The sequence below is a fragment of the Mus caroli genome, chromosome 12 (genome assembly GCF_900094665.2).
Source record: "Mus caroli chromosome 12, CAROLI_EIJ_v1.1, whole genome shotgun sequence".
Classification (NCBI taxonomy): Eukaryota; Metazoa; Chordata; class Mammalia; order Rodentia; family Muridae; genus Mus; species Mus caroli.
The window spans coordinates 114,127,075-114,141,729 of record NC_034581.1 but is presented as its reverse complement, the minus strand read 5'-3'; the positions used below and the strand labels follow the sequence as shown (position 1 = coordinate 114,141,729).

General features: G+C 38.8%; 1 protein-coding gene across 1 annotated transcript in view; it reads left to right on the top strand.

The window, feature by feature from the left end:
• LOC110306650 (cytochrome P450 2J6-like) overlaps positions 1–13,491 on the top strand; it is a 99,633-nt gene extending 86,142 nt beyond the window's left edge. The window contains exons 3-5 of the mRNA XM_021178666.1: positions 4,623–4,810; positions 6,766–6,904; positions 12,972–13,491. Of these exons, the coding sequence (XP_021034325.1) occupies positions 4,623–4,810; positions 6,766–6,904; positions 12,972–13,150 (506 nt within the window). The 3' untranslated portion in view covers positions 13,151–13,491. The remainder of the gene's footprint in view (positions 1–4,622; positions 4,811–6,765; positions 6,905–12,971) is intronic.
• The last annotated feature ends 1,164 nt before the right edge of the window (positions 13,492–14,655 follow it).

Below are 14,655 nucleotides of genomic sequence, written 5' to 3'. Positions count from 1 at the left end.
TCAGGGAAGGTGCACAGTTATCTGGCGTTTGGACCTCCTCCTGGCCGAAGATGAAGGCCCAAAACAGGATATTTCTGAGACGCTGTGTTGCTTTGTCCTGTCACAGAAGCCGTTGTTTCAGTAGTCCACAATCTCCCCTGTGTAGACTACTTTCCGCGGAGTCCTGAAACCAAGATGGCTACCACGGATCCTGAGGCAAAGACCTCCCAGGCTGGGTGGACACCTGTCCTCTGGCCAGGAAGGTGGCCAGTTGTCTGGAGCCGAAAATGGCGCTGCCTCAGGAGCTATGTGGCTCTTGCCTGTCCCAGAAGCTGCTAGCCTCTGTAGTCCACACTCTCACTTGCAGACTGCCCGCTGCGGATTCCCGGAACAAAGGTGGCTCCTGCGGAACCTGAGTCAAAAGCCTCCTGGGCCGGGCGGACACCTGTCCTCTGGCCCCGAAGGTGGCTGGTTGTCTCCATTATTTACCTTTGATTTAATTTATCTCAGTGATGCTTTATAGGTTTTTAAATTTAGATTTAGTTTATTTATGAGTATGCTGTAGCTGTCTTCAGACACACCAGAAAAGGGCATCAAATCTTATTACAGATGGGTTAAGCCACCATGTGATTGCTACGAATTGAACTCAAGACCTTTGGAAGCACAATCCATGTTCTTAACTGCTAAGCCATCTCTACAGTGCTTTATAGTTTTCAATTGCAGATGGTATTCATGTGTTTGATCAATTCTTAAATAATATACTTTAATGTTATTTTTCAATGGTATTCTCCCTAATTTTCTTTTGAATTGTTCATTATTTGTGTAGAATAGGGTTCCATGTGTGTCAACTTTGTTAAATTATTAGTTTTAACCAATTTTTGTGGAATTTTTTCCACATATAAGATTACGAATTCTGGGAGCATGAAATGTTTTTGTCTTCTTGATTAATTGTAAAGAAGCTTATTCATCTTTCTTGCCTAATTACTGTTGCTAGAATGTGCAGTACTAAGGCTGATAAAAAATAGGGAAGGTAGAAATTCCTGCCTTATGCCTCATCTTACACAAAAATCTTTGAGCTTTCTGCCTTCTGGTATTGTGCTTTCATGTGCAAGTTTTATTATGCAGAGATGCTCTCATGTTGTTTTTAATTTGTTTAGTGTTTTGTTTTTAATCATAAAGAGTTGTTAAATTTGATCTACTGTTCTTTCTGAATCTGTTGAGATGATCACGTGTTATTGCCTTCATGCTGATAAGGTAATGTAATGCAATATAGGCTTACTAATATGAAAACATCTTTGCAAAGTCCAGAAAGATGAGGAGCACTTAACAATCACTTACATGTACGCTTCAGAAATGTTGAATTCAGATACGCAGAGTAGAATATTCATTATTAGGGACAAATGCCCTGTGGATGGTTGGAGAAAGGGATATAATGGTTGAAGGATATAAAATTGTAGATGGACAAGATGAATGAGTTCAAGAGTCTACTCGAAATTCATTAATAGCAATGTATTATAACATTGAAAATTGCAAAGAGAATAGATCACAATTATTCTCAACAAAGAGAATAATAGATACATGAAGTTAAACAAAGTCAAATAAGTTTAATTTAGCTATCCCACAGAGTAAACACTCACCAAAAATATCAAGTTGTATACTCCACATAAATAATTTTGTTAAAAAGATGAAAAGAAAAACCCTTATTCCAGAACTGACTCTCACTTTTCATTGTGGATGGACCATCTTATACACTGATAGAATCATTTTGCTAGTACTTTGTTGGGAAGATTTGCTTCAAACACAATACTGTTGGTTGGTAGCTTTCTTTTCTTATGTTTTTGGCTTTGGTAGAAAGGTTAGTGCTGAGCTCATAAAATGACTGTAATTTTTATTTAAAGTTTATATTTAGCTGCATGTATAGGAACCTATGCTCTTTTTTGTTATGTATAGTTTAAGTTCTTCATTCTGTTCCATTCAATAGTGTCTTTGTATCTTTTTAAAATAGCATAAAATTGTCAGACTGGCCTTAAACTTCTAGTGAACAGTCCTTACACACATGCTTCTACTTCTCTACTGTGATGATTACTAGCAGGTATGTGCCACCACACCATGTTGTTGTTGCTATTCTCTCTGTCTCTCTCTGTCTCTCTCTGTCTCTGTCTCTCTCTGTCTCTGTCTGTCTCTGTCTCTGTCTCTCTCTGTCTCTCTCTCTCTCTCTCTCTTTGTGTGTGTGTGTGTGTGTGTATTTGTTTATAAATATGTGGAAGCAGTAGATATTGCCAAGGAAACTACAGTCAGTGTCTGCCCAGTGAGCCATGGGATCTGCCTGTTGCCACCTCTTAGTGCCCTGCAATTAGAAATGCATGCTACTATATCCAGATTTTACCCATGAATTATAAGAGTCAGTCCTCATGCTTGCATGGCAAACCCTTTACTCAAGTTATTTTCCATGCCCAAATATTTTTTATGAATGCAAAATGCATATTTGTACCTGTATTTACATATATGCATCTTGAGTTTCAAGTAAAATACATATTTACCTGAGCAGTAATATTTTTAGGTTTTAAAGCTAGCATACATACTTGACCTCTAGAATAGCAGCTTCAAAATATCAGTAGATTTACATGAAAATTTACACTGGTGTCCATTTTGAAATATACATAATAGTCAAGGGATAGAACTATCAAGGTTGTTCACTGACCACAAATGGTTGCATGAATTAGAGCAGCACTTCATCTTGACAGAAAGAAGTTCTGATGGTCATCTAGTAATGTACGAGTTATCAGGACATGGCCCTAAGTTAAATAACCAATCAATAAATCACATGAACTGACCTATGCAACCCAAATTAGTTATGTTCAATAGTTAGGCACCTATCCAAAATGACCGAATGGAAGAGGGGAGAACCACCAATTGTATAATATGAGAGTTTCAATTTTCCAAGATGGAAAAGAACTAGCCACTGCTTACAGAATAGGAACAATTAATATTATTGACCTGTGCAGTTAAAAATTCTGACAGGAATTGTGATTGGTGGTACCCAACATTAGTCAAAATACTTGAAGAGCTTGAGGCAGGGCTGTCACAGTTTAAGGTTATTTGGCTACATATATAGAATATAAATGAAAAATTGTTATTGTGACAAGTTTTATGTCAAATATATTTTACTACCAGTTCATTTTTATATATACAGTAGTGTAATTGCTAGACATCTATTTCTCTGTCAGGACGAATCTCTAAGCTGGATTTTGTAATAGGCTTTTTGTTACAAATTCCTTTTAAATTGTTGCTGAATTGAAACTAAAGTGAAGCTTAGCTCTCTGTAAGTGGACAACCCTGAGTACTCCTTTCCCTAGAAGGGAAAAGAGAAAAGTAGACACCCTGTTGTATCAGACCATGTTCCAAAGGTGAAAAAATCGTGTTTATTTACAAATTTTTGACTTTTCAAGGCAGGCTTTCACTGTGTAGCCCAGATTGTCCCGGAACTCATTTTGTTAACCAAGCTCTCCTGGAACTCAGAGACCTACCTACCCTGTCTCACAAATATTGGGATTAAAGGGATATGCCACTGGGATCAGCTGTCTGTTTGTGTTTTACTTGCCAAAAATTAGTCACATGATCATTGACTGACTACACATTCAAGAAGTTAAGAATTTCTGTCCGGAAAACTGTTCAACCTGTATTGTCATTTTGGAAGATAGCTAACAACCATTACTATTTATTAGTATGAATCTACTTATGCATAGAAATTTCAAACTGTACTTTGTATAAGACATAATTATTCTCATTAGTCAGATGTGGAATCTGAACAGTGAAAAATTTCTTTAACAGTGTTGTCCAACAATATGTTGAGAAATTAGAGTCTACTGATTTATTATGGTGTGAATATTTATGCATTCTCCATTAATTTACTTGTTACAACCTTATTACCAATGGTATGATGTTAGAAGGTGATTAGTCCTAAGAAGGGAATTAATGCCTTTGAAAGAAATACAGAAGGAACAAGGGAGACAGGCAAAGAGACAAAGAATCTTGTTAATAACTCATCTGCTATAAGTGTAGTTCCCAAAAACCTCATGGTAGAAGAGAAAGAGCTCCAACAAGATGTCCTTTGACCTCCACTGTCCTGCCATAAGAACTCTCCACTGAAGAGTATTTTTAAATACTTATTTTTATTTAAAATTATTTAAAAGTAATTTTTTAAAAAATTACATGAGATAGTTATTTTTTCTATGACATGAAGAGAAAACAAAGCTTTTCCATCTATGAGACAGAAAATTGTTGCTATCAGATGAGAAATTTCTTGGTGCCCTGTTTTAGAATTCCGAGCATGAATGTGAGTTGTTTATAATCCACTGTAATGAAAGTATTCATGCCTCAATAGATTTTTCTCTGAGATTAGTAATGCTGATCACAGTTACTCAGTTCAGGATATATGTAAAGTTATAATTATGTTGTAGGTTCAAAGAGAGTTATAGAGCTTTTTTTAAAAAATTCAATCCTTTGAAGGGTTAAAGAAATATTTCTTTGCAGTCAGGACACTAAAATTAAATAAAAGCTGATAAGGTCTCATAGACAGCTTGTATATTGTTAGAAGAAATCTTTAAATTAAAATTTTAATAGACCCTTCTGTTTACTTTTAGAAAAGGTACAGGCAGAGATTGATAGAGTGATTGGCCAGAAGAGGGCAGCAAGACTTGCTGATAGAGAATCCATGCCCTATACCAATGCTGTCATCCACGAGGTGCAGAGGATGGGCAATATCATCCCCTTGAATGTTCCCAGGGAAGTAGCAATGGATACCAATTTGAATGGATTTCATCTGCCAAAGGTAACTATGGACTTCCAGCTTTATACACCCCAGTCCATTTTTATATCCTCATGTGAACCTAAAGTAAATGTGACATGTATTCCTGCCTCAGGATTACTTAAATCAGCAGAGGCATATTATGTCTGCTAAAGTATTCATTACCTCCGTGCATCTAAACAGATATTTACATATATAGTGGGAAAGATGACTCCTTGGTCAAATATGTTTAAGCAAAGCCTGGCTTTATTTGCTAAAGGCATCTGAGCATCTTCCTATGCTAATGTGGGCTCTAGCGGTCAGCAGTTCTCTGCTACATGACTTTACTCCAGAGAGAAGTTCTCAAGACTGAAGAGCTGCCCGACTAGGGTTAGAAAATACTTCTCCACAATCCTTGAAATACAGAATTTGAAATGTGAATAAAATTTGAGGAACTTGCACTACCATCATGGTGAGACTGTTATTTCTAAAACGGAGACCCACAGGCTTTGTTCCAGTGCTAATTTATACACAACTGAGATATATATATCATAAGGGAAGGCATTACAAAATGCCTTAAATACTACAGAATATCTGTGTGCTTTAGAATCTTCTCTCCTTCAAAATGGCTTTTCAACTTTTCAGAATAAGAATCAATCTCATTTTGAGATTGGAAAATTGAGGCTTTAGGAAATTTGGTCTGCACAAAATCTCTACTATAAAATCTGGGAGATCCAGAACCACCCGTGTTCTGTTCATTCTGGCCATGCCATACTTCCTCCATAGGACTTGCATTATTTTGACATGAAAAAAAATCTCCTTCAATGTTTCTATATGAGTCCCTGTTAAATTACCCATTTTTATGGATTGAATCCCCATCACATCTCCCAGATCTCTTAATACTCTGCACAGGGTTTCCTGAAACTTACACCTTCCATGCTCCAAAAGTTAAAATTCCTTCTATTCTTTCTATTTCACCATGGGTGATCAAGTCAAACATTTGTTGGCTGTGACAAAATTCCCAACTTTTCAGTTCAGTGTGGAAGTGGGTTGGTGAAAGAGCCAATATGATCACATAAGGGTAGCCAGGAAGCAGAGGAAAAAGTCAACAGGAGATTTTTTTCCCTCACTTCCACTCTTTCTATTTCATTCAGGCCATCAGCTTGTGGAATGGTGCCATCCACAGTCAGGGAATGTCTACTACCATTAGTTGATTATCCTGTGATTGTCTTCACAGATACTAGCATAAGTTGATGAAGACATACTACAGAGTTGGTAAAGAAAATGATGGGAGGTGAACACTGTGGGGTGGCTAAGTCATGTTCTTGGGTCTAAGAAAGCAAGGGAAGACTGCACTATGGTGGCACTGGGAACCAATAATTGATATGAGAGAGTTTGAAAGACTTATCAAGTCACTGAAGAAAGCATGAGTTTGTGTGAGGGAAAGACACACGCTGGAAAGTCCTGGCACAGTGCCAGCAAGCCTGATGAACTGGTCTTGTCTCACTGGATATGTAAATATTTTCCTAACCCTGCTGAAAAACTGGGTTCAGAAGCCTCCATGTTGAAGACTAAGAATGGAGATGCAGAGGCGAAAGACACACCTTTCCGCTTCATGGACCTGCCAATTGTCCTCATTGTAGGAAGTAGCTGGGCTGGTTTTTATTCCTCTCTGCCAAATAATACTCTTTTGGATGATAAAAGTTGTTTATCTAGACCATATAAACGTCCTCCTATAGACATTGTTAATCATTAAAGAGCAAGCTAATGGGCTTTTAAATCTCCAGCAGGCTCTTACATTCATTGTAAAGATTTCTAGACAAAGAGGAAGGTACTGTGAAAGGTAGAGGGGTCTAAATGTTAAATGCATGTTTCAATTCCCATTTAGATTGAATTAAAGATATGGAATTCAATATAAATGCATCAGAACTAGAGAACTATCTATGCCATTACAGGTTTGTTCCTTATATCAAGCCTTGACTCTTTGCTGTCATTTCTAGGGTACAATGGTTCTAACAAACCTAACTGCACTGCACAGAGACCCAAAAGAGTGGGCCACTCCAGATGTGTTCAATCCAGAGCACTTTTTGGAGAATGGACAGTTTAAGAAGAGAGAATCTTTTCTGCCATTCTCAATGGGTGAGTTGTGATGAACAGGAATGAGTTCAGTGCTCCACCTCAGCTCCTCCCTCCTCTTGTCTCCAGATGCCTCAATTTGACTGTATTTTGACTTTGGTTGCAATCCTGCATTCCCTGGACTTGCTACTTCTTCAGACTCAGCCTAATCCTCATTCTTCCTTGATCCTGCTGGGGATTCCAGTTTTCCTTATTCTCCTTTCCAAAACACTAAGGATAGAAACCAATACTCTGGCTCTGCTTCAATAAGGTGGATACGTGTCACCTTCTTAAGGTTTTTCAGTGTCCCAAGTTATTTTTAAGGGATGCACCTACACAGGGAAACAGAGTAGATTTGTAATGAGATGATGATGAGAAATTGGGGAGTAGTTACTTAGTCACCACAAGGGAAACATGAAGCAATAATTGTGAAAAGCATTTTCTTAACATGATTGGGTTCTAACCTATCCAAGAACTTTTCAAAAGGCAAGTCTTTTGTCTTTTATCTTTTATAATTTTAAGCATGCTTTAAAAATTCTAGTTAGATATTTTTGTGTTAATGCAACACAAAAGGAGATATAGTGAAGATACAGGGAAGGAGATATAGTGATGACTCTCACTCTTTCTTGTGTTTTCTAGCCAGCCAATTATGAACAAAATCTTGTAGGCATACAATTGTTGCAGTAACAAAATGCTCTATTGCATTACAGGTATTGGCTTCTATGCTCAGAACATATATTTTCAAATAATTTTACAGTTCTTTAGTTCCACAAATGTGTACTGAGTATATATTATATGTCAGACATACACCCTAGAACATGAAAGTAGTAGAATAGCTAATGAGCAGAGAAGCCCCTTACAGTAGTCTTTCAGGATGAAATGACTGAACCCTTGCAGAGATGAGAACACAGACCTAGTCAAATGTACTGCACCTGGGACTCAATATCTATCACATGTTCTCACACTGAAGCTTGTGTTTCATAACACTGCCTCCAGAAGGTGACTAAATGCTGCACAGAAGCCACACTTCAATGGTTGACAAGGTCAACAAGTTTTCTTGATTATTTGGGGCAGTGCCACTTCTCATGACCCTGAGGCTCAGCAAAGGAGAAGCCTGAACTTGCCCCCTCGCCAATCTGGATTCAGAGCCAGTGTTTCTCAGATCTGGGCTGCCCTGGATGTAGTTCTGATATCTTTGTCTTTTTATCTGGTCTTCTTTATCCCTTTGTTCACTGTTCACAACTCCCTTTAATAGAAAACTTGATATGACACAGGAACTCTGCCCAGAAGTTTTGAATTGCAGTACAAAACCTTAGCTACATATTTCACTTACTCTAACCATTATTTTTCTTTTTACTGAACTTAGATACAGTTTTGTTTGGTTTTACCCTATGTCTCTTTTAGTTTATGATTAAGATCAATGCAATGTGAAAAATGTAAAGTTATATCACCTTTTACATTTCAAATAAATATTTTGTGTGATATTTCCTGAGATGGGTGACAGGAATGTGAGCAGATCGCCTTTCATGGCTTCCACAAGAGGATGTTTCTCCAGGCCCATTGCTGTCCATATACATGCCAATGTACCTAAATTATAGGAAAATTTTAAGTAGCTCTCAACCCTTCCAGTTTAAGATTCACTGACTTCTTATCCTGTGTATCAGTTATAATTCTGATGAACAACAAACATCTCAAACTACACCACTTAGTAAGAACAAGTTGTTGCTCACAGGTTTCCAGATAGTTTGGTGGCTTGGCTCTTCTTTGCTTTCTGTCTGAGTGCTGGACATGATCATCTCAGTGGAAGGGCAGAGTTCTCATCATCTCTCATCCTCTAGTAAGCCAGTTTTACTTTCACATGGTGATGGTTATGTCCTGACTGCAAGTACAGAAGCACACAGGCCTGGTGAGGCCCAGTTTTAAAAGGTATTCTGTATTTTGGTAGCAAGTCACAAAGCCAGCCATAATTGCAGGGAAGGGAAATTACTTCAGCCTTTGTTTGGAATTGCATAGAAGTTACACTGTACACAATGTGGAAGTAAGGATAGAGGGTAATTTTCTCTGTTTATTGTCATCATCTCAATTTCTTCTCTTTCTTTTTTTTTTATACGATAAATCTTCTTTTTTATTCTTTTATGCTTTTTTTATTGGGTATTTATTTCATTTACATTTCCAATGCTATCCCAAAAGTCCCCCACACACTCCCCGACACACTCCCCGACCCACCCACTCCCACTTCTTGGCCCTGTCGTTCCCCTGTACTGAGGCATATAAAGTTTGCACGACCAATGGGCCTCTCTTCCCACTGATGGCCGACTAGACCATCTTCTGACTCATATGCAGCTAGAGACATGAGCTCCGGGGGGATGGGGGGGGGCGGTACTGGTTAGTTCATATTGTTGTTCCACCTATAGAATTGCAGATCCCTTTAGCTCCTTTGATACTTTCTCTAGCTCCTTGATTGGGGGCCCTGTGATCCATCCAATAGCTGATTGTGAGCATCCACTTCTATATTTGCTAGGCCCCGGCATAGTCTCACAAGAGACAGCTATATCTGGGTCCTTTCAGCAAAATCTTGCTCGTGTATGCAATGGTGTCAGCGTTTGGAAGCTGATTATGGGATGGATCCCGGGATTTCTGATAAAGAAAAATAAAACACATTTATTTTGGGATGCTCAATGAAAACTATCATAAGCATCATGGACAATCCTGAAATACCTGCTTGGTTAACAAAGTAAAGTGAATGTTTTAATCACTATTTGATTTTTTTTTCCCAAACTGCTTCCTGTTCTTGCCATTTCTAGAAGATTTAAAAGAAGCCACCAGGGAAAAGCAGGATATATTTCAAAGATGCTCCTCTCTAGGAAAAGTTAACTAGAAGTAAAAAGATTTTCTGTGTCTCATCACTGAAGATGAAAAAACTATATTTATATGGAAGTGTTCTCATTTACACCATCTTCTGAGTGAGTCAACAAACTCAACAGTTTCATCCTAAGAGAGATTGACAGGTTCTCTATTAATAAATGGTGTCATAGAGCATAAGAACAGGGTTCATAAAGGTGATTGGCCAGAGCCTAGTTCAGTTCTCTTACTTCACTGAATGAGTAATTTTTCTGGTTATTTTTGTTCCTGTTGTTGTGTCTTTTGTTTTCTGAAAGCAAAGGGTCAAGTAGCCTTTAGCCTAGGTTGTTTGTCAACTTTCAACCTCACTGAAACAATACCTGAGAGGGACAATTCATTGGAGGGAGCTTAGTTTGGCTCATGGTCTTAGAGTTCTTAGTCTGTGACCATGTGATCTGTCTACGATGAGACAACATTTGTTAGTAGTGTATGGCTTAAGAACATGACTACCTCATGGGGGCCAGGAAGCAAGAAAAGGAAGCAACCAAATTAAAAAAAAATCCCATCAAGAACATGGCTCACATGACCTATCTTAGGCACATGTGTTTAATTTTCTACCATTTCTTAGTGGTGTGTCAAGTGGCAACCAAGGCTATATGTAGTTCAGTGCACCTGGTGATACATGAAGAAACACAAACTAACCAACATACATTCAGATTATATGGCCTAGGCAAACATCGGGATACCATTCAACTTTCCCAGGTGAATGACTTAGTCCTAAGGGTAGCACACGTGTGCACACACACACACACACACACACAGATAGAGATAGAGATAGATAGATAGATAGATAGATAGATAGATAGATAGATAGATAGATAGATAGAGAGAGAGAGAGAGAGATACAGAGACAGAGACAGAGACAGAGGAATGAATATGAGCAAGTGATGATAGGGTGGCAAGAAAAGAAAAAAAGGACAGGAAGGGAAAGGAAAAGATGAAACAAAGAAAAGGAAATTATGTTTCTCTAGTATAAACTTTGACACCAGTGTCTACATGGCTTTGTACTGTCAAGAGACAGACTTGGTGCACTGTATGTGTTATTATTAGTAGTATAATTTAACCAGTCAGTGGAGAGATGAAGTAACTGGAAAACAATGGCTGCTCATCAAAGCTCTTCCTCAGAACCAGTCTATTCATCTCAGTGAACTTCTATTTAGTTAGAGCAGCCAACATAAGCCATAGGCTTTGCTTTGGATTTTATATTATTATGTTTTTGTATTAGATATTTTCTTTATTTACATTTCAAATGTTATTCCCTTTGGCCATTTCCCTCCCTTCCGAAAACACCCTATCACATCCTCCTTCCTCCTGCTTCTATGAGTGGGACCCACCCACTCCCACCTACCTGCCCTCGATTCCCTTACACTGGGTCATCTACCAAGCCTTCATAGGACCAAGGACCTCTCATTCCATTGATGCATGACAAGGCCATCCTCTGCTACATTTGCAGCTGGAGTCATGTGTACTCCTTTGTTGATGGCTTAGTCTCTGGGAGTTCTGGGGAGTCTGGTTGGTTGATATTGTTGTTCTTCCGATGGAGTTGCAAATCCCTTCAACTCCTTCAGTCCCTTCTCTAAATCCTCTATTAGGGACCCCACACTCTGTCCAATGGTTGGTTATTAACACATGCCTTTGTATTTGCAAGGCTCTGGCAAGGCCTCTCAGGAGACAGCCATATCAGGCTTCTTTCAGCATGCACTTCTTAGCATCCAAAATAGTGTCTGGATTTGGTAACTGTGTATGGGATGAATCCCCAGATGGGACAGTCTCTGGGTGGCCTTTCCTTTAGTCTCTGCTCTACACTTTATCTCCATATTTAGTCCTATGAGTATTTTGTTCTCCTTCTAAGAAGGACTGAAACACTCATACTTTGGTCTTCCGTCTAATTGAGCTTCATGTGGTCTGTGAATTGTATCCTGGCTATTTATTTGAATCTTTTGAGCTAGTATTCACTTATCAGTTAGTGGTTTCTAACCATGTGGTTTCTTTTGCGATTGGGTTACCTCACTCAGGATGATATTTTCTAGTTCTATCCATTTGCCTAAGAATTTCATGAATTCATTGTTTTAAATAGCTGAGTAGTGCTCCATTGTGTAAATGTACCTCATTTTCTGTATCTATTCTTCTGTTGAAGGACATTAGGGTTCTTTCCAGCTCCTGGCTATTGTAAATAATGCTGCTATGAACACAGTGGTGCATGTGTCCTATATTATTACTTTTTTCACTCTAAATGGGTTGTTTGGAAAAAAGGGAAGCTAATGACAAGTAGCTTAAGATAGTTCACCTCATCAGTTATTAATTCTGTGAGCATAATGTCCAGATTTGATCCCCAAAGTCCCCACTAAAAGCTGAACATGCCAGCATATGCTTGTAGTATTTTTGTTAGATGGCCAGAAAGAGAAGGACCAGTGGCCAGACAGCCTACGCAGCTTTTCAAAGACCCAATCTCAAAAATAAATACATACATACAGAAAAAAAGTGGATGACACTAAGAGATCAAGACCCATATCTGGACTCTGACATCTACACACATGTACACATGTGTACACACAATAAGCACACATGTACAAAAAGAAATCTACACAAAAAGGGTCTTAATGATGAGTTAGAGTTATGATGAAGGCTGCAGTGCTGCTGGGGTGCATGGTGAGGAGGTTCAATGAGGAAAAGAATAGTGGAGTGCTAGGGTTGTCTCTGGTCACCAGAGATCACAAATCTAAACCCAGATATTTAATATGAAGCCTGGCAATTAGATCTGTGCAAAAATGAACATGGACACAAGCACTTGGGTCTACAGAACCACTGAAATAAATACACCCTGTTCATCTGTGTATGGTGTGAGATGACCTAGGTCAACAGCTCCCAGAGTTGAAAGAATGCCTACTGCCCTGGACTTACCTTATATATCACATTATTCAATGCAAAGAACCAGGACACCTGGGAAAATGACATTTCCAGGGTGACAAAGTGAAAACATAAGTCTGGGATATATTCTTATACCAAAGGTCAGGAAATGTTACTTTGAATCAGGCTCTAATGACCAAATCATGAAGATGTGAGACATGATTACCATCAAAATGCCCAGGATCAGCTCAGGATTTAAGGTATGATGGTGGAAACACCAGACTCTTGATGTACTAAAGTCAGCTGAGAGAGTGACTCATCTGTTTTTTTTTCCCCCCCACAGGAAAGCGAGCTTGCCTGGGAGAACAACTGGCCAGGTCTGAGCTGTTCATTTTCTTCACTAGCCTTATGCAAAAATTCACCTTCAATCCCCCAATCAATGAGAAGCTGAGCCTGAAGTTCAGAAATGGCCTCACACTTTCTCCAGTCAGCCACCGCATCTGTGCTGTCCCTAGAAAGTGATGCTGGAGAAGCAATGAGAAAAGGAAGATAGGATGTATGCCCTGAAGCTTCTGGGTTGCTCACATGAGAGAAGAAAGATGTCAGAAAAGGAAGGTGATTCAAGAAGTACTGAAGAAATGTGGCTTAGAAAATTGAAGCAATCTCCTAGAATAGTAGCCCCTTGATTTGGTGGTGGGCACATCATTTATGAGCTCAGTGGCAGGCCTTTTTGTCTAAATGTTTTGAGGATAATGGTGATTCTTCCAAACAAAGTGCATTAAATTGAATTTAAAATGAATTAAACATCAAAATTAAAACTGTGATTGTTATTTAAAAAGTAAACTTTCTAAGTTCATCCTGAATCCTCTCTTGACTGGTGTACTATCAGTTTGCCTCCTTCCTCCTTTCATGCATCTGTATTTGTTTCTTGCCCATTGAAATGTTAGCCTAAAGTGGTACAAAGAGAGAATAAGAATCAGAACCGAGTTTCTGATTGCATCCACAGAAACAGGCTATTGAGACTTTCCCAGATGACAGATCTGTCACTAACTTCTGTAGATCTGTATCTATATAGACCTAGAAACCAGGAAAGCAGGAATGTTTCCCTACTCACAGGCTGGCAAATAAGTGCTATAAAACCATTTGCCTCTTTTTTTCTTTTAAGTTTGTGTTGTTTTATTGAGAATTTCATATCATGTACCCCCATTCAACTTATCTCCCCCAACCCTTTACATCACATCCACCTCATATCCTCCATCCTTGTAACCTCTGGCAAAATGTAGACTAAAATATATCATTGTGGATGCTGGAGTGTGTCACAGTTTGTCCAACAGTTTACAGCTTTGGAACTGCTCCATTGTCAATACTAAAAAAGATTTAAGTATTTTATTTCTTATTGGGACTCCTCAAGGATATTCTTTTGTTGTGCGGTATCTTGTATATTCTGTGGTTTTGAATGAGTAGGACTGGCCCCTTTATATACTACATGGATGAGATAGATGTGAGACAGGACAGTTCAAAGTCCCAGATCTGGGCCTGAGAGGTATTTGAGCTCTCTAGAATCTACACCTTCTGTGCAAACCCTCCTGCCTTGCCCTAGCTTGACCAATGTCACTGCCAGCAAGGGGCAGAGCCTGCTCTCCTACACTCATGCCTTTGGGCTGGTTCATATGTACGCATACCAAGTATAACTCTTCTGTGCTTCCAAGGGGAGCTCGCCCGAGTGTTACAGAAGGAGAGAGGCAGGGGCATTCTCCAATAACTTTGAATCCCGGGACCAGCTCTCCCATGTATGATCAGTACCAAAATCGGATTATTTTTATATATTGTAGTTTGACAAAAACCTAGGGCTAAGTAATCATATCACTTGAAGAAGGTTAGCCAATGTGGTCAAAGTTAATATCATTTTAAAAGAGTCCTGCTAACCTGTACTCCATTTTCAAGATTCTGTTCTGAGATAATCACAAATTCTCTGTCTCTATATGATTTGATTGTGTACCTTAGCAGGTTTTGTGGGGACACCAAAC